This window comes from Oncorhynchus nerka, linkage group LG25 (assembly GCF_034236695.1).
Source record: "Oncorhynchus nerka isolate Pitt River linkage group LG25, Oner_Uvic_2.0, whole genome shotgun sequence".
In the NCBI taxonomy this organism is placed as follows: Eukaryota; Metazoa; Chordata; class Actinopteri; order Salmoniformes; family Salmonidae; genus Oncorhynchus; species Oncorhynchus nerka.
The window spans coordinates 45992957-46012325 of NC_088420.1; the positions used below are offsets into that span (position 1 = coordinate 45992957).

Genomic DNA, 19369 nt, shown 5'->3' on the forward strand with positions numbered 1-19369 from the left:
GCGTGAGATTAATCATGGCTAAAAACGTCATCCACAGAACGTGCTTGTGAATGAGAACAAGAATTACAGTCAATTACTGAACAAGAATTACAATCGATGGAACGTCAAAGTTTTGGCAATGACTTCAGATTAGACCAGGAGGGGCTGCAGATTAGACCAGGATGGGCTGCAGATTAGACCAGGAGGGGCTGCAGATTACTTGAAGGAATGAAATAGTGTGGCTCTTTTCAATGTGTGTGGCTTTGCAATACCATGGATCTGAGATGACTGACTGACATTGAAAAAGCTTTCAGGAGTGAACAAGCCTGTATGAGTAGGTTAACAAAACCACAGTCAGTCTCTTTCACAGTGCTGAAAGAAAGGCAGTGGGTTGAGGTAGCTGTGATGAGCTCTGAAGCCCTGCAGGAGCAGAGAGAAAGAGCGACCCAGTCAGCAGCCAGACGTCTGATAAAATGGACACCCAGCTGGCCTACACTCTTAGAAAAAAATAACAAAAAAGAACCTTCTTTGGGTTCTTTGCCTGTCCCCATAGGAGAACCATTTGAAGAACCCTTTTTGGTTGCAGGTGGAACCTTTTTGGTTCCAGACACCCTATTCCCTTTCTACAGAGGGTTCTACACGGAACCCTAAAGCGTTCGACCTGGAACCAAACAGGGTTTTCCTATGGGGCCAGCAGAATAACCCTTTTTTCTCAGCGTGTATAAACACGTTTATGTACACAGGTATTGCTGTGTGTATCCAATCAAGTTCCCTGCGTCAAAGACTCGAAAAGTTGCTCAGACTGTTGAAATCACCAATGGCCCTCACCAGCAAGCTAGGCATACAGCTAGCACTCTACAGGGAATGTCCTACGTAACATTAGTCTTTGTTTTTTTTGTAGAGTTTTCTGAAAACCTACTACTGACATATCCCATTCAGACTCCTTAGAAAGGTTCAGGACTGAGTCATATTTTGAGGTAGGTGGGTTAAGTCTAGAGTCCAGGGTCTTATACAATATCTGAGGACTTTCAAAATGCTGCAATGCAGAGTAGTGTTGACAACACTGCTAACGTTAGTATTCAGCTGACGAGCTAAAGGATAGCGGTCATCAGCTATCCTTTAGCTCGAAAAGCTATCGCAAGTTTTGTACAACGCGACTCAGACCAGAGCATACCGGACCTATTTTCTCTCCCTATGCCCGGATTTCTACCGCAAGCTCTGGACTTTTACACCTGGATATTGGAGCTAGCTAGCTGCTATCCGAGTGACTATTGGCTTACGTCGGTCCCGGAGCAAATATCAATTATTCCGGAGCTAGCCAGCTGAAGAGTTCCATCAGCCACTCCTGGGCTACAATCACCTATCCGAACCTGTTTTACTGCCGACGCGGAGCCCCACCGGGCCTTCACAACTGGACTACCGACGTTATCTGCCCGAGGGAATCATCCAACTGGCCCTTCCGTCACGACGTTACCTGAAAGCCCATCTGCGGCCCGCTAATCGTTAGCTCTCTTATCGGCTGCTATCTGAATAGGTCCACTGGACAATTTTCTTGGGTCACTATATCTATTTTGCCAATTCGATTGGTCCCCTCTACCACACGGAACCCCACTAATCCTACCGACGGAAACGCACGAGGTGGCTAAAAACAGACCTCCATCCTTGCTACCGATGGCCCGGCTAGCTGTCTGAATCGCCGTGACCGCAACCAACCTCACTATTCACTGGACCCTTATGATCACTCGACTAAGCATGCCTCTCCTTAATGTAAATATGCCTTGTCCATTGCTGTTCTGGTTGGTGTTTATTGGCTTATTTCACTGTAGAGCCTCTAGCCCTGCTCATTATACCTTATCCAACCTTTCAGTTCCACCACCCACACATGCAATGACATCACCTGGTTTCAATGATGTTTCTAGAGACAATATCTCTCTCATCATCATTCAATGCCTAGGTTTACCTCCACTGTATTCACATCCTACCATACCTTTGTCTGTACATTATACCTTAAAGCTATTTTATCGCCCCCAGAAACCTCCTTTTACTCTCTGTTCCAGACGTCCTAGACGACCAATTCTCATAGCTTTTAGCCGTACCCTTATCCTACTTCTCCTCTGTTCCTCTGGTGATGTAGAGGTGAATCCAGGCCCTGCAGTGCCTAGCTCCACTCCGATTCCCCAGGCTCTCTTTTGATGACTTCTGTAACCGTAATAGCTTTGGTCTCATGCATGTTAACATTAGAAGCCTTCTCCCTAAGTTTGTTTTATTCACTGCTTTAGCACACTCTGCCAACCTGGATGTCCTAGCCGTGCCTGAGTACTGGCTTAGGAAGACCACCAAGAACTCTGAAATCTCCATCCCTAACTACAACATTTTCAGACAAGATAGAACGACCAAAGGGGGCGGTGTTGCAATCTACAGCAGAGATAGCCTGCAGAGTTCTGTCCTACTATCCAGGTCTGTACCCAAACAATTTGAACTTCTACTTCGAAAAACAAGTCTCTCACCGTTGCAGCCTGCTATAGACCACCCTCTGCCCCCAGCTGTGCTCTGGACACCATACGTGAACTGATTTCCCCCCATCTATCTTCAGAGCTCGTGCTGCTAGGTGACCTAAACTGGGACATGCGAGCAGGCCCTTCTAATCGACCTGGCCCGGGTATCCTGGAAGGATATTGACCTCATTCCGTCAGTAGAGGATGCCTGTTTTTTTTTTCAAATGCCTTCCTCATCATCTTAAATACGCATGCCCCATTCAAGAAATGAAGAACCAGGGACAGATATAGCCCTTGGTTCTCTCCAGACCTGACTGCCCTTAACCAACACAAAAACATCCTATGGCGGTCTGCATTAGCATTGAACAGCCCCCGTGATATGCAACTCTTCAGGAAAGTTAGAAACCAATATACACAGGCAGTTAGAAAACCCAAGGCTAGCTTTTTCAAGCAGAAATTTGCTTCCTACAACAAAAACTCAAAAAAGTTCTGGGACACTGTAAAGTCCATGGAGAATAAGAACACCTCTTCCCAGCTGCCCACTGCACTGAGGATAGGAAACTCTGTCACCACCGATAAATCCACTATAACTGAGAATTTCAATATGCATTTTTCTACGGCTGGCCATGCTTTCCACCTGGCTACCCCTACCCCGGTCAACAGCACTGCACCCCACACAGCAACTCGCCCAAGCCTTCCCCATTTGTCCTTCTCCCAAATCCAGTCAGCTGATGTTCTGAAAGAGCTGCAAAATCTGGACCCCTACAAATCAGCCGGGCTAGACAATCTGGACAATTTCTTTCTAAAAATATCTGCCAAAATGGTTGCAACCCCTATTACTAGCCTGTTCAACTTCTCTTTCGTGTCATCTGAGATTCCTAAAGATTGGAAAGCAGCTGCGGTCATCCCCCTCTTCAAAGGAGACACTCTAGACCCAAACTGCTACAGACCTATATCTATCCTAACCTGCCTTTCTAAGGTCTTCGAAAGCCAAGTCAACAAACAGATTACCGACCATTTCGAATCCCACCGCACCTTCTCCGCTATGCAATCTGGTTTCAGAGCTGGTCATGGGTGCACCTCAGCCACGCTCAAGGTCCTAAACGATATCTTAACCGCCATCGATAAGAAACAATACTGTGCAGCCGTATTCATTGACCTGGCCAAGGCTTTCAATTCTGTCAATCACCACATCCTCATCGGCAGACTCGATAGCCTTGGTTTCTCAAATGATTGCCTTGCCTGGTTCACCAACTACTTCTCTGATAGAGTTCAGTGTGTCAAATCGGAGGGCCTGTTGTCCGGGCCTCTGGCAATCTCTATGGGGGTGCCACAGGGTTCAATTCTTGGGCTGAATCTCTTCTCTGTATACATCAATGATGTCGCTCTTGCTGCTTGTGAGTCTCTGATCCACCTCTACGCAGACGATACCATTCTGTATACTTCTGGCCCTTCTTTGGACACTGTCTTAACACTGTCTTAACAACCCTCCAGACGAGCTTCAATGCCATACAACTCCAACTGCCTCCAACTTCGGCAATGTAATTTACAACGTAGCCTCCAATACCCTACTCAATAAATTGGATGCAGTCTATCACAGTGCCATCCATTTTGTCACCAACACCCCATATACTACCCACCACTGCGACCTGTATGCTCTCGTTGGCTGGCCCTCGCCTCATACTCGTCGCCAAACCCACTGGCTCCAGGTCATCTACAAGACCCTGCTAGGTAAAGTCCCCCCTTATCTCAGCTCGCTGGTCACCATAGCAGCACCCACCTGTAGCACACGCTCCAGCAGGTATATCTCTCTGGTCACCCCCAAAACCAATTACTCCTTTGGCCGCCTCTCCTTCCAGGTCTCTGATGCCAATGACTGGAACGAACTGCAAAAATCTCTGAAACTGGAAACACTGGTCTCCCTCACTAGCTTTAAGCACCAGCTGACAGAGCAGCTCACAGATTACTGCACCTGCACATAGCCCATCTATAATTTAGCCCAAACAACTACCTCTTCCCCTACTGTATTTATTTATTTATTTTTGCTCCTTTGCACCCCATTATTTCTATGTCTACTTTGAACAGTCTTCCACTGAAAATCTACCATTCCAGTGTTTTACTTGCTATATTGTATTTACTTCGCCACCATGGCCTTTTTTTTTGCCTTTACCTCCTTATCTCACCTCATTTGCTCACATTGTGTTATTGACTGTATGTTTGTTTTACTCCATGTGTAACTCTGTGTTGTTGTATGCGTCAAACTGCTTTGCTTTATCTTGGCCAGGTCACAATTGTAAATGAGAACTTGTTCTCAACTTGCCTACCTGGTTAAATAAAGGTGAAATATATATATATATATATATATATATATATATATATATATATATATTTTAAACAGTTATCAGTGGTGTTGCCTATCATTAAAACTACCACTAGGACAAATTATATCCAGTCCGATCAACAGACAATACTCTTCATCTCATCTCCTTCATTATATAACAGTAAATACCAGACCTTGTTGCGGTGCCTTGTAACAACATCTAATGTTACATGCTGCCTCGAAGGCTGCTCAGTAGGCTTCTATTCACAACATCCAAACCATTGCTCTATATCAGAGGCAAGTCAGAGTATGAATCGATAAAAGTCCACTGCAGAAAAAAGGCAATGAGTTAATAAACAAATATACTGTATATCACATCAGATTGACCCCAACACCAAGAAGATACAAAAAAAAGTGAGCAATGTTATATATGCACTGATGCATTTTGATCAGGAAGTAAATCCCAGGAAGCAGAACGGGCAGAGTCAGTTGGTTTACACTGCAAGCTCTCTCTGGAGACACTTCTTCCCTTGTGAGTTGAAGGATTAAGCATTACAGAGCAGAGAGCAGCGTATCGGCACAGTGCCGGACGAGGGAAGATGAGATGAAAGAGTGTCTGACTCCAGATGCTCCAGTCACAGAGATCTCCTCCTCCGTGTGCGTTTGATCCTGTCTTCCAGTCTGCTGCCTGCTCCACTCTGTTCTCCGCTGTTCAGGCCTTGGTCCGGGTATTAAGAAGCAGAAGGAGATGGGGGAGTAGAGGATCTAACAAGGTCATGGCTGCGTCTGAAATTGCACCCCATTCTCTATATAGTGCACTACTTTGACCACGGTCTTATGGACCCTAGGACATAGGGTGCCATTTTCGACGCACACATGGCCTTGTAAGAGCCTCCACTCCCCGTCTAACTGTTTATGTGTTCCATATTAGAGCTGCAGAGTTGATCATAGCTGTGACAGCAGCAGGGGTGGTTATTTAATGGGGCACTTTGTTAAGGCCGGAAGACACAGACGCTGGAGCTTCTTGGAGACTCATAGACAGAAGGGATGCAGAGTGAAATGAAACAAACAATAAGCAACCTCTGAATCTTCTTGTTTCTATGTATGTGTGTATGTGTGTATATGTGTGTATGTACATGTATGTGTGTATGTATATATGTGTAGGCCTGTAATTTTCATCATAGGTACACTTCAACTATGACAGACAAAATGAGAAAAAAAAATCCAGAAAATCACATTGTAGGATTTTTAATTTATTTATTTGCAAATTATGGTGGAAAATAAGTATTTGGTCAATAACAAAAGTTTATCTCAATACTTTGTTATATACCCTTTGTTGGCAATGACAGAGGTCAAACGTTTCCTGTAAGTCTTCACAAGGTTTTCACACACTGTTGCTGGTATTTTGGCCCATTCCTCCATGCAGATCTCCTCTAGAGTAGTGATGTTTTGGAGCTGTTGCTGGGCAACACGGACTTTCAACTCCCTCCAAAGATTTTCTATGGGGTTGAGATCTGGAGACTGGCTAGGCCACTCCAGGACCTTGAAATGCTTCTTACGAAGCCACTCCTTCATTGCCCGGGCGGTGTGTTTGGGATCATTGACATGCTGAAAGACCCAGCCACGTTTCATCTTCAATGCCCTTGCTGAAGGAAGGAGGTTTTCACTCAAAATCTCACGATACATGGCCCCATTCATTCTTTCCTTTACATGGATCAGTCGTCCTGGTCCCTTTGCAGAAAAACAGCCCCAAAGCATGATGTTTCCACCCCCATGCTTCACAGTAGGTATGGTGTTCTTTGGATGCAACTCAGCATTCTTTGTCCTCCAAACATGACGAGTTGAGTTTTTACCAAAATGTTATATTTTGGTTTCATCTGACCATATGACATTCTCCCACTTTGGTCCCAGCTCTCTGCAGGTCATTCACTAGGTCCCCCCGTGTGGTTCTGGGATTTCTGCTCACCGTTCTTGTGATCATTTTGGCTCCACGTGGTGAGATCTTGCGTGGAGCCCCAGATCGAGGGAGATTATCAGTGGTCTTGTATGTCTTCCATTTCCTAATAATTGCTCCCACAGTTGATTTATTCAAACCAAGCTGCCTACCTATTGCAGATTCAGTCTTCCCAGCCTGGTGCACGTCTACAATTTAGTTTCTGGTGTCCTTTGACAGCTTTTTGGTCTTGGCCATAGTGGAGTTTGGAGTGTGACTGTTTGAGGTTGTGGACAGGTGTCTATTATACTGATAACAAGTTCAAACAGGTGCCATTAATACAGCTAACGAGTGGAGGACAGAGGAGCCTCTTAAAGAAGAAGTTACAGGTCTGTGAGAGCCAGAAATCTTGCTTGTTTAATAATTAATTAATTTGGAAATCCTACAATGTGATTTTCTGGATTTTTTTTCTCATTTTGTCTGTCATAGTTGAAGTGTACCTATGATGAAAATTACAGGCCTCTCTCATCTTTTTAAGTGGGAGAACTTGCACAATTGGTGGCTGACTAAACACTTTTTTGCCCCACTGTATGTGTATGTGTGTATGTGTGTATGTACGTGTATGTGTGTGTGTATGTGTGTATGTATGTGTATGTGTGTATGTATGTGTGTATGTACGTGTATGTGTGTGTGTATGTGTGTATGTATGTGTGTATGTACGTGTATGTGTATGTATGTGTGTATGTATGTGTGTATGTATGTGTATATGTATGTGTGTATGTATATGTATGTGTGTATGTATGTGTATGTGTGTATGTATGTGTATGTATGTGTATGTTTATGTGTGTATGTATGTGTATGTATGTGTATGTGTGTATGTATGTGTATGTTTATGTGTGTATGTATGTGTGTATGTATGTATGTGTGTGTGTATGTGTATGTGTGTATGTATGTGTGTATGTATGTGTATGTGTATGTGTGTATGCGTCTGAGTATGTGAGCAGAGTGGAGCTGGAGTGAGGAATGTGCCTAATTGACTGGAGCGCAGATCGAGATTCCAAAAGGCTGGAGCGTCGGCCTTCTCGCCCGTTCCAATTTCACTCCAATAGCGCTCACTTCACGAGATCAGGGCATGCCCGTCCCAGCATGCATTTGTAGTCTACTTGTGTTCTGCTATCTATAGCCCCTTGCTTTAGCTAAATCGTTTCATAAAGAAACTGATAGAACACACAGGTGCTAAATCAAGGTCACTTACAAAGATGAGGACCAATAGCAAGAGAGGGAGTGCAGTGATGTAATATCCACAACTAAATAATCATTGTGGAACCTGAAAAGACACATATCCCGAAAGCATGATGGCGTACTTACTATGTGCACATGCTAAAAGAAAGGAACGAGGTGGGTAGATAACTTAGTGTGTCATTGTAGCAAAGTATTTACAAACTAAAAATCAGATCTCTGAAAAGTTTCATTCATTTTTGTTCTATTATCTATACAATAGGCCAGTTGATTTTGGTCCAATAGGTCTGGCATATTCTTTCAAGGAACTTTCCATTTTGATTGGGTTATTTTGCCTAAAAACCTTCAGGCCTACCTATAGAGAACAAAATGCATCCCTGCCCAGCCAGCAAGAGTGGCATAAAGAGTGTTTATCATCCCCAGTGGCTCTGCAGGTGTGGAGAGGATATTCTCCACTGCTGACCTGCTCTCCAGGAACCATCGCATGAGCCTGAACCCACAGACTGGCCAAACTCGTGTTTCTAAAATAAGGCATTTTTTGTTTAATTTGTATTTAATTCTATGTAAGCCACAGCCTATATGCGCAATGTATAGACTATAATGATTTAATACAACAACATGTTGTTTAAAAGATGAGTGCTTTATGTCCCTACCAGCCTATTGTGTCACACTCGCAAATGCTTCACAATGTATTTCTTTGTAAGCTATAGCCTTGAAATAATAGAAATAATATAGCCTAAATCATTAGTTTTAGTCTCCCTGTCTGGCTCCTGACCTATTTAGTGTTTATATGATGTTTAATATGACATGTAGCCTATTTGAAATGATAAACACTTATTGCATTCACCTTTTCATGTTTATTATAATACTTTTCATTCAAATCATATGGTTTGGTGTCAAACTTCAAAACCAAATGGTAGTTCCAGGTAGTGTCAAAAACACATGGGTGTTGGTTCAATTAATGAATGGAGCGAATATGGAGCGTGTTTTTGCGTGTTTTTATTGCGCAGAGCGGTTGGAAAGGACATGGAGTGCCAGAGCCGAGCGCAGGATTTCCGACTGCTCAACTCCGTTCTCACATACTCTGGTGTGCGCCCCATTTGTCCTGCAACCCCCAGCTTCATCTACCAGACAAAGATAGGTTTGCATCCAAAATGAATGCAGCAAAATATTGGCTGTTGTCTGGGTTTTTATCTCACAATAGAGTGACAGCGCAAGTCAAACCGCAGGCTGTTGTGACCCCAGAGAAACAGATTGAAAATCCTCAATCTGAAAAATGCCAACCCACCCCTCCCTCTTTGCCCCCCACCCCCCTATCCAATCCAGTCTCTCTGATTTATTTTTGTTCCAGCCAGGTCCGATCACTGTCTGTCTTTCACACTCATCACCACAGCTGGCCTGCAGCGTGGCATACTGGCCTGCAGCGTGGCATACTGGCCTGCAGCGTGGCATACTGGCCTGCAGCGTGGCATACTGGCCTGCAGCGTGGCATACTGGCCTGCAGCGTGGCATACTGGCCTGCAGCGTGGCATACTGGCCTGCAGCGTGGCATACTGGCCTGCAGAGTGGCATACTGGCCTGCAGAGTGGCATACTGGCCTGCAGCTTGGCATACTGGCCTGCAGCGTGGCATATTGGCCTGCAGAGTGGCATACTGGCCTGCAGCGTGGCATACTGGCCTGCAGCGTGGCATACTGGCCTGCAGCAGAGATGGACTTACAATTGAGGTGGAGTTTATATGGGACTGGGTCTCTCAGTCATCAACCCCTGCAAAATGACTGTACGCAACTCTGTAAACCTGCTGAATCCCATGTTTACAGAGTTGTAGTCAATTCCATTTCAATTGTTAATTCAGGAAGTAGTGCTGAGAGATTAGTGCTTTTTTTAGGTTGGTTTAGTTTCGGTTCGATTCTGAAAAATGTATCACAGTTATCAAGTTCGGTTTAGATTTATTTGCTTTTTACATTAAATGACCTCTGCATTATGTGGGTTGAATGCTGTAACAACACGGAATAAAACAATTAATCAAAGTCCCATGATGGTAGTGATCTCCCATTACTGCTTATCACTTATGAATCATAATTGATTCATTTTACTTTAATATAATATTTCAGTTGTTCATTCCAAGTCATCATCTCATCTCTATAGAGCTGCTGCCTATGCTGTCTGACAAAATCACTATTTTAGTAGTTCTTTAATGTAAATAAGGCATACCTTTATGACTGCTGAACACAAACTATCAATCAACTGCTCTATCCCTCTCGATCTTGTATTGTTCTGTCTCTTCTTTCCCTCTGTCTGCCCCACACTAAACTAGCAGGCGTAAAAGAAACACACAGACTGGACAAGTAGGCACGCAATGGATTATGGTCATTGTACTTAAATAGCATGTTTTCTGCGCTAAACAAAAATATAAAGGCAACATGTAAAATGTTGGTCCCATGTTTCATGAGCTGGAATAAAAGATCCCAGAAATGTTACATATCCACAAAAAGCTTATTTCTCAAAAAATGTATGCACAAATTGGTTTACTGTACATCCCTGCTAGTGAGCATTTCTCCTTGCCAAGAAAAGCCATCCACCTGACAGGTGTGGCATATCAACAAGCTGATTAAATAGCATTATCATTATACAGGTGCACCTTGTGCTGGGGACAATAAAAGGCCACTCCAAAATGTGCAGTTTTTTCACAAAACACAATGTCACCAATGTCTCAAGTTTTGAAGGAGCGTGCAATTGGCATACTGACTGCAGGAATGTCCACCAGAGCTGTTGCCAGAGAATGTTGCAGTACGTCCAACCGGCCTTACAACCACAAACCCAGCCCAGGACCTCCACATCCGGCGTCTTCACCTGTGGGATCGTCTGAGATCAGCCACCTGGACAGCTGATGAAACTGTGGATTTGCACAACCGAAGAAACCATCTCAGGGAAGCTCATCTGCGTGCTTGTCGTCCTCACCAGGGTCTTGACCTGACTGCAGTTCGGCGTCATAACCAATTTCAGTGGGCAAATGCTCACCTTCGATGACCACTGGCACGTTGGACAAGTGTGGTCTTCACAGATGAATCCCGGTTTCAACTGTACCGTGCATGGCATCGTGTGGGTAAGCGGTTTGCTGATGTCAACATTGTGAACAGAGTGTCTCTATAACGACACAAGGTGAGACCCAGATGCAGACACAGGAGGCAGATGGTTCGAGTCTCTGATATTAATTGAACAATGAGGGGCCAAACGGTACAGGGGGGCAGGCAGGCTCGAGGTCAGGGGCAGGCAGAATGGTAAGGCAGGCGGGCTCAGTGTCATGGTAGGCAAAAGGTCAGAACCGGGAGGACTCGAAAAGAGAGACTAGGAAAAACAGGAGCTTGGAAAAACGCTGGTTGACTTGGCAAGACAAGACGAACTGGCGACAGACAAACAGAGAACACTGGTATAAATACACTGAGGGTAATAAGGAAGATTGGTGACACCTGGAGGGGGGGGGGACAATCACAAGGACAGGTGAAACAGATCGGGGTGTGACAGTCCCATGGTGGCGTTGGGGTTATGGTATGGGCAGGCATAAGCCATGGACAACGAACACAATTGTATTTTATCAATGGCAATTTGAATGTATAGAGATACCGTGACGAGATCCTGAGGCCCATTGTTGTGCCTTTCATCCGCCGCCATTACCTCATGTTTCAGCATGATACAGTGGTTCTTCCTGTAAAAGTCGCGTCATACTGCAGCACATAATTCTATGGCACCTTATTTAATTGTCAGCCATTGTTGCCACTAATGCTAGTTAGTGCTAGTTTGACCACTAGAGAGCATCTTTGAAAAGCATTCTTCAATATTGTCTGTACTAGAGAATTTGAAACCTTTTTTTGTAAGAACATAATATATGGGATTGATTTCCCGAAATGTAGCTTAATTCATTCGATGAATATGAAACCCTCAGGGTTTTTCCAATGCTTCATTGGTCTGTTTCAGTTGATGGCCCTCTGATCTGCAAACATATTCTACGGTTATATATGTGTCGACTAAAGCGATTTAATTCATGAATGCATTTGAACGTTTTGTTTATATTGTGATAGTGAAGAGCAAAATTCTTCTCAAGAGAATGAATATTACACTTACACCAACTGGTAGGCTAATCACACATTTGTACAAAATGCTAAGAGAAATGGTGAAGAATGTTCCCCCTCTACACACACATTTCTTTACTAGAATCTCTAAATGAAAATACAGTCAGATCCATAAAATGTCCTTGTACAGTAGTAGATCTAATTAACAGCACATTACTCAACACTAGTGAGACTCATGTCACCTACGGTAGGTCTCCAGTATATGTAAAAATATTTAGAGGATTGGCGGATTCTAAATTAATATCAAAGGGGCATTTTTAGTTAGGGCAAAACTGGTCTGTGGGAATATCTATCTAAAAACTATCGGCCTATATCGAATCTTCCATTCCTCTCAAACATTTTAGAGAAGGCAACTCACTGCCTTCCTGAAGACAAACAATGTATACGAAATGCTTCAGTCTGGTTTTAGACCCCATCATAGCACTGAGACGGCACTTGTGAAGGTGGTAAATGACATTTTAATGGCATCGGACCGAGGCTCTGCATCTGTCCTCGTGATCCGAGACCTTAGTACTGCTTTTGATACCATCGATCACCACATTCTTTTGGAGAGATTGGAAACCCAAATTGGTCTACACGGACATGTTCTGGCCTGGTTTAGATCTTATCTGTCGTAAAGATATCAGTTTGTCTCTGTGAATGGTTTGTCCTCTGACAAATCAACTGTAAATTTCGGTGTTCCTCAAGGTTCCGTTTTAGGACCACTATTGTTTTCACTATATATTTTACCTCTTGGGGATGTTATTCGAAAACATAATGTAAACTTTCACTGCTATGCGGATGACACACAGCTGTACATTTCAATGAAACATGGTGAAGCCCCAAAATTGCCCTCGCTAGAAGCATGTGTTTCAGACATAAGGAAGTGGATGGCTGCAAACTTTCTACTATTAAACTCGGACAAAACAGAGATGCTTGTTCTAGGTCCCAAGAAACAAAGAGATCTTCTGTTGAATCTGACAATTAATCTTAATGGTTGTACAGTCGTCTCAAATAAAACTGTGAAGGACCTCGGCGTTACTCCGGACCCTGATCTCTCTTTTGAAGAACATATCAAGACCATTTCGAGGACAGCTTTTTTCCATCTACGTAACATTGCAAAAATCAGAAACTTTCTGTCCAAAAATGATGCAGAAAAATGTATCCATGCTTTTGTCACTTCTAGGTTAGACTACTGCAATGCTCTATTTTCCGGCTACCCGGATAAAGCACTAAATAAACTTCAGTTAGTGCTAAATACGGCTGCTAGAATCCTGACTAGAACCAAAAAATTTGATCATATTACTCCAGTGCTAGCCTCTCTACACTGGCTTCCTGTCAAAGCAAGGGCTGATTTCAAGGTTTTACTGCTAACCTACAAAGCATTACATGGGCTTGCTCCTACCTATCTCTCTGATTTGGTCCTGCCGTACATACCTACACGTACGTTACGGTCACAAGACGCAGGCCTCCTAATTGTCCCTAGAATTTCTAAGGGTCATATGATTGAGTGTAGTCTGGCCCAGGAGTGGGAAGGTGAACGGAAAGGCTCTGGAGCAACGAACCGCCCTTGCTGTCTCTGCCTGGCCGGTTCCCCTCTTTCCACTGGGATTCTCTGCCTCTAACCCTATTACAGGGGCTGAGTCACTGGCTTACTGGGGCTCTCTCATGCCGTCCGTGGAGGGGGTGCGTCACCTGAGTGGGTTGATTCACTGTTGTGGTCATCCTGTCTGGGTTGGCGCCTCCCCCCCTTGGGTTGTGCCGTGGCGGAGATCTTTGTGGGCTATACTCAGCCTTGTCTCAGGATGGTAAGTTGGTGGTTGAAGATATCCCTCTAGTGGTGTGGGGGCTGTGCTTTGGCAAAGTGGGTGGGGTTATATCCTTCCTGTTTGGCCCTGTCCGGGGGTGTCCTCGGATGGGGCCACAGTGTCTCCTGACCCCTCCTGTCTCAGCCTCCATTATTTATGCTGCAGTAGTTTATGTGTCGGGGGGCTGGGGTCAGTTTGTTATATCTGGAGTATTTCTCCTGTCCTATTCGGTGTCCTGTGTGAATCTAAGTGTGCGTTCTCTAATTCTCTCCTTCTCTCTTTCTTTCTCTCTCTCGGAGGACCTGAGCCCTAGGACCATGCCCCAGGACTACCTGACATGATGACTCCTTGCTGTCCCCAGTCCACCTGGCCATGCTGCTGTTCCAGTTTCAACTGACCTGAGCCCTAGGACCATGCCCCAGGACCGTTGGGCGACTCAGGCTGCCGGCGCCACCATTTCCTTGTTCCCCGGAGTGGTGTGTGTGGGCCAGTTCATCAGCATGGTTCACCACATCAAAGTGTTCAAGAGAGACACATTCCTTGGTGCTGCGCGTGTCCAGCATCAGCTGCAGGAAGTCTCGCCGCCGCACACACACACACACACACGCACACACACGGGAGCACACACGCACAATTGTTGTTAATTAATGTGTTGTTTATGGATGTGTTGGTTATTGATGTGTTTCACAGGTCATCATTGTAAATAAAATTTGTTCTTAACTAACTTACCTGTCTAAATAAAGGTGAAATAAACATGAGAGTGCACGCACACACACACACACATTCAAAGATCAAGAACAGAGAAGAGAAAGGAAGAGAGACAAAAAGAGTCCTTCATACCATTCCCATCTTTTATAAAGGAGCAGAAGTTTTTCCAGCTCAGTAACACACTGTACTTCTTCAACAGGCTGCTCATCTCTCTGTCTGATGATCTTCTGGATACAGTTGACGAAGAAGTTGTTCATCTCATCTCTCCTCTTGTTGGGGATGACCCGGGCCAGTGGAGCCAGGAATGGGAAAGCAACTGTAGACAGCAAGAGAAGAACCAACAAAATACCATCTGTGTCAGTCCACTTACGGCAGCATCTAGGGAATGCAATACAGTATATGTTAAGTGGACATGCCCCTTGTAATATATACTGTATATTGAGTCCAAAATTGTAAATTGTGAGAAATAGTGTGATAATGATTACATTAAAAACATAAAATCTTTCTCTCTTTCATTTTGATAATTGTTGCTAGTAGTACAGTTGTTTTCTAGACACTATTTCTAAGCCTATGATGATTTAGTTGGATTAAGGCAGGGCTCCACAGTACTCACTGAAGACGAACATGATGGGTCTGAAGAAGGAGAAAGAGAAGAACTTCCAGGCGTGGTGAACAAATGGGTCATCTGGGTCCTTCTGAGAGTCCACCTGGATGCCAAAGGCCACGCTAGCTATCACGTCCATGGTGAAACAGCCAAAACACCTGAGGAGAGAGAACTAACCCAGTCAACACAATACGGTATGTGGAGGATATTATATAGACCTTATACAATGATAATACATTATAAACCACTGGTTGTAGACGTTTGAGTTGTGTTTGTTTGGAAAAATACACGATAACAATTGTATAGCCTCATGAATGAACGATCCTTATAATGAACCCCATGAGAGGGAAGGGTACTGTAGTTACAATACCTGTGAATGTCAAAGCTCTCTGCAGACTGGACATGTCCAAGCAGGTTGGTGAGCAGGGTGTCCGTGGTCATGTTGATCAGAGGACCCATCTGCACCGAGACAGAAACATATACTCATCTAACATAACATTAACTTAAGACCTAGGGACCATGTGAAGACGTTTGGACATCTTAGAGTAACGACTAAGGTCTTTGGTTGACAGTCATTTGGACCCCGGATCAAGTCTCTGTTGGGGCCACCCCCCAAAAAATTCGCTGCAAGATATCATATGAATATAGATACAACAAATGATCCCCTTTTCATATTTTCTTGTACAAAAAAACCCACTTTAAACCCAGACTCATCTGACAAATGTGCGAGATGGAATCAGGGGTGAATGTTGGTCCCACGTGCGTGAATCAGTCCTGGTCATAAGTACAGTACAGGAGGAGACACTGCTGCCGTGTGTGTGGTGCCCACTCCTCTCCTCCTCACCTCCAGCCCCTCTCAGAAAAGTGTATGTGTTTGTGTGTGTGTGAGGACACCCTGAGGCAAAGAGAGGACCTGAATCAATTAAAATCCTATTAAAGTCATTGCCATTACAGAGGTCATTACCAAGGGGAAAAGAACCCTGATGATGATGGATCAAACAGATATCTAATTAATTCATTTATTCATTAAGGGAAGAGCTCTTCTGAGCATGGTGATTGCTGTGTTACAATGCGGGACTGAGAGAGGCAGATCTCAAGAATACTCTCGACCATAACTTCTCCAGGGCAGACAGAGTTATACTGCAGTAGCAACATGTCTCAAATGAAAAAATATTTAAAAAAAACAAATCCTCAGGTCAACTCCCTAGTCTCTTCTTATCAAAGAAAACGAGGACACTAACACATATTGGAAAACAGAGAGGAAGGACAGCTATGTCCAGTGGCATGGAATATTTGCTGAAGGAAAATGAGAAAAAAAATGCTGAAACACCCTCTGAACCTCAGGTCTCACTGCTGAGTGTCAGGGGTCCAGAATATTCTGGACTGTGCCGTCTCCCTCTCTCTCTTCATATCTTGCTCGCTTTCACCTTTCCTTTCTCTACAGCCAGTACAGCAGAGAGAGAGAGAGAGAGAGAGAGAGGCTCTACCCTAGGTCGGTCTCTCTGCTCCGTCTCCCTACACAGGACCTGTGATCAGGGAGCAGCAGCCATTAGCACTATCTTTCTATCCTCAGACAGCACACGCACACAGTCCTCAGAGGAACGGCCAAACAGGGCCGGAGGAAGCAGAGGAGCCACTAAGCTCTGACGGAAGATTTGGGGATGAGGAGGAGCAGGAGTGAGGGCACAGAGAGAGAGAGAGAGAGAGAGAGAGAGAGAGAGAGAGAGAGAGAGACGCGGAGAAATCTAGACAACGTTTACACATCTCCCCTATCTACCCTCGCCATCTCCTCATCTCCTCCCCAGCGATCAATACACTCTGGGATCAAATGGGAAATGAGATCCTTACACGAGAGGAGATGCTAATGGATAAACATGCTGTAGCATTATGGGTACAATGAGCTGTGACCGAAGCTGTTACACGACTGTGACATGCAGGGCTACTGTCATTGGCATCAATGTGATAATACTGAGCATAGTCTACACTGTAAGTTAATATAACGTTACAATAAACTACAATTCATAAAGATTAGGATAAGGCTGAGGTTGGATGCGGGGGACAGGGCTAACCCTAGTCACAGGATAAGGTTGTGACTGCTAATAAGACCAGTCTAATGATTAGGCTTTAGAGGGGGCTAAGACCAGTATAAGCTTATATAAGCTTCCATGTAAAAATAAAGTAAAATTGACCAGTCTATGATGATAAGGCTAGAGACTGGGGCTAACACTAGTCTAAGTCTATGGTTGTGACTTGCCACAGCCCTTGTCACAAATTTAGACTTAGACTAGTGTTAGCCCCAGCCTTATCATCATAGACTGGCTGGGGAATGGGAATGGGGCTAAGACTGGGGCATATTAAGTACACCCATCTAGTACCATGTAGGAACTCCCTTTGTCTCCAAAACAACCTGAATTCTTCGGGGCGTGGAAACGTTGCTCGAACGTTGCCACTCCTTCTTGATTTTAGCTGATAGGAGTGGAACCCAGCGTGGTCGTCTGCTGCAATAGCCCATCTGTGACAAGGACCAGTGAGTTGTGCGTTCCGAGATGCCGTACTGCACACCACTGTTGTACTGCGGCATTATTTTCTGTTTGTGACCTGCCTGTTAGCTTGCACGATTCTTGCCCTTCTCCTTTGACCTCTCACCAATGAACTGTTTTCGCCCCTAAGACTGCCGCTGACTGGATGTTTTTGATTTGTCGCACCATTCTCAATAAACCTTAGACACTGTCGTGTGTGAAAAGCCTAGGAGGCCGGACGTTTCTCAGATACCGGAACCGGGGTGCCTGGCACCGACGATCATACCACGCTCAAAGTCGCTTAGGTCACTCGTTTTGCCCATTCTAACGTTCAATCAAGTAACTGAATGCCTCGATGCCTGTCTGCCTGCATCATATAGCAAGCCACGGCCACATGACTCAACCATTTTCATGAACAGCATACCTAATAAACCTGCCACTGAGTGTATATGCCAACATAAGATGAGGCCTAAGGCTGGTCAGTCTGAGGAGAGGGTACTGGGGTCTGGAGCTGAGAGAGGGAGGACAGATGAAGAAGCACGAGCAGCCTGATAGGTTATGACAGGAGCAGTATCCTCCCCCTCTACAGGGGCAGGGTGGCTCAAATGAAAATCTATATCCCAAGGCTCTGCCAGCTGAGAGGATACGCAGGGGCTACTGGTCAGTCAAACATAGCCAGACTACAGCGCGCGGAAAACACACACAAACACACACACACACACACACACAAACAAACAAACAGACACACACACACACACTAACAAACAGACACAGACACATGCACACAAGAAAAAGGAGAGAGAGAGAGAGAGAGAGACGGATAGATAGACAGACAGACCCAACAGCTTCCTCTTATCACAGAGCGAGCCTCAACAGTGTATCCTGCCACAGCATATCTGTCCCTCTCCAGACAGAAGCAGATAGATATTGATCCACACCACCACTTTCTCTCAGTGTGCTTTCCCTCTCTCTCCATCTGTTCTGTCCACTCAGCAAACAGACTGGAGCGTTATGATTGTAAACAGCAGTAAACTAAAACAGACATCGCTAAAAACATATCTGGGTAATGTGACTGAATTCGGAGCGCCAGTTGTCCGAGCGTTTGTTTGGTGCCGATCGTAAAGTCGGTGGTTTATGGTTTATGCTCTCGTAAATGATTCATATTCCCGCCAGTCTCACTCTCCCATGGTAAATTCTGGAGCAGGACTGTGTGTATGTGTGTGCGTGTGTGTGTGTGTGGGGGTGCAATAATTAGCATGTCTCCTCTCCACTCATTAACTGGACATGTGTTTGTGTGTATGAGGGAATTACGTACATTGCGAACACAACCCTGCTCAGAACACAGCACTATTACTACACTATACACACCCAACCTTGCTTCATCACATCAGAGTCAGACAAACATGTTGACTAATTGAGAATTGTGTGATCCCGAAATACAAACGCAGAAAGCAATAACTGCATCTCCGTGATGTTCTTAACTGAGTTCCCAGCCTGTTTCTTTTATGAACTATTTTGACAGAATATTAATCACACACACTCAGAGAAAGTGAGAGAAAGTCCACGTGTACACAAACACACTGAGTGTCAGTCACACAGAGCACACGCTCGAATTGAGGGACTGATTGCAAGTAACAAATCAAATCCAAACGGCCA

The 19369-nt window shown here is 44.6% G+C and overlaps 1 protein-coding gene across 1 annotated transcript in view; it reads right to left on the bottom strand.

Annotated features, from left to right (window-relative positions):
- Positions 1 to 19369, bottom strand: part of LOC115109576 (thromboxane-A synthase-like) — a 94096-nt gene that overhangs the window by 23322 nt on the left and 51405 nt on the right. Inside the window, exons 7-10 of the mRNA XM_065009945.1 lie at positions 15565 to 15653; positions 15204 to 15352; positions 14705 to 14906; positions 9381 to 9664 (exon numbers count right to left, since the gene is read on the bottom strand). Coding sequence (XP_064866017.1) covers positions 9381 to 9664; positions 14705 to 14906; positions 15204 to 15352; positions 15565 to 15653 — 724 coding nt within the window. The remainder of the gene's footprint in view (positions 1 to 9380; positions 9665 to 14704; positions 14907 to 15203; positions 15353 to 15564; positions 15654 to 19369) is intronic.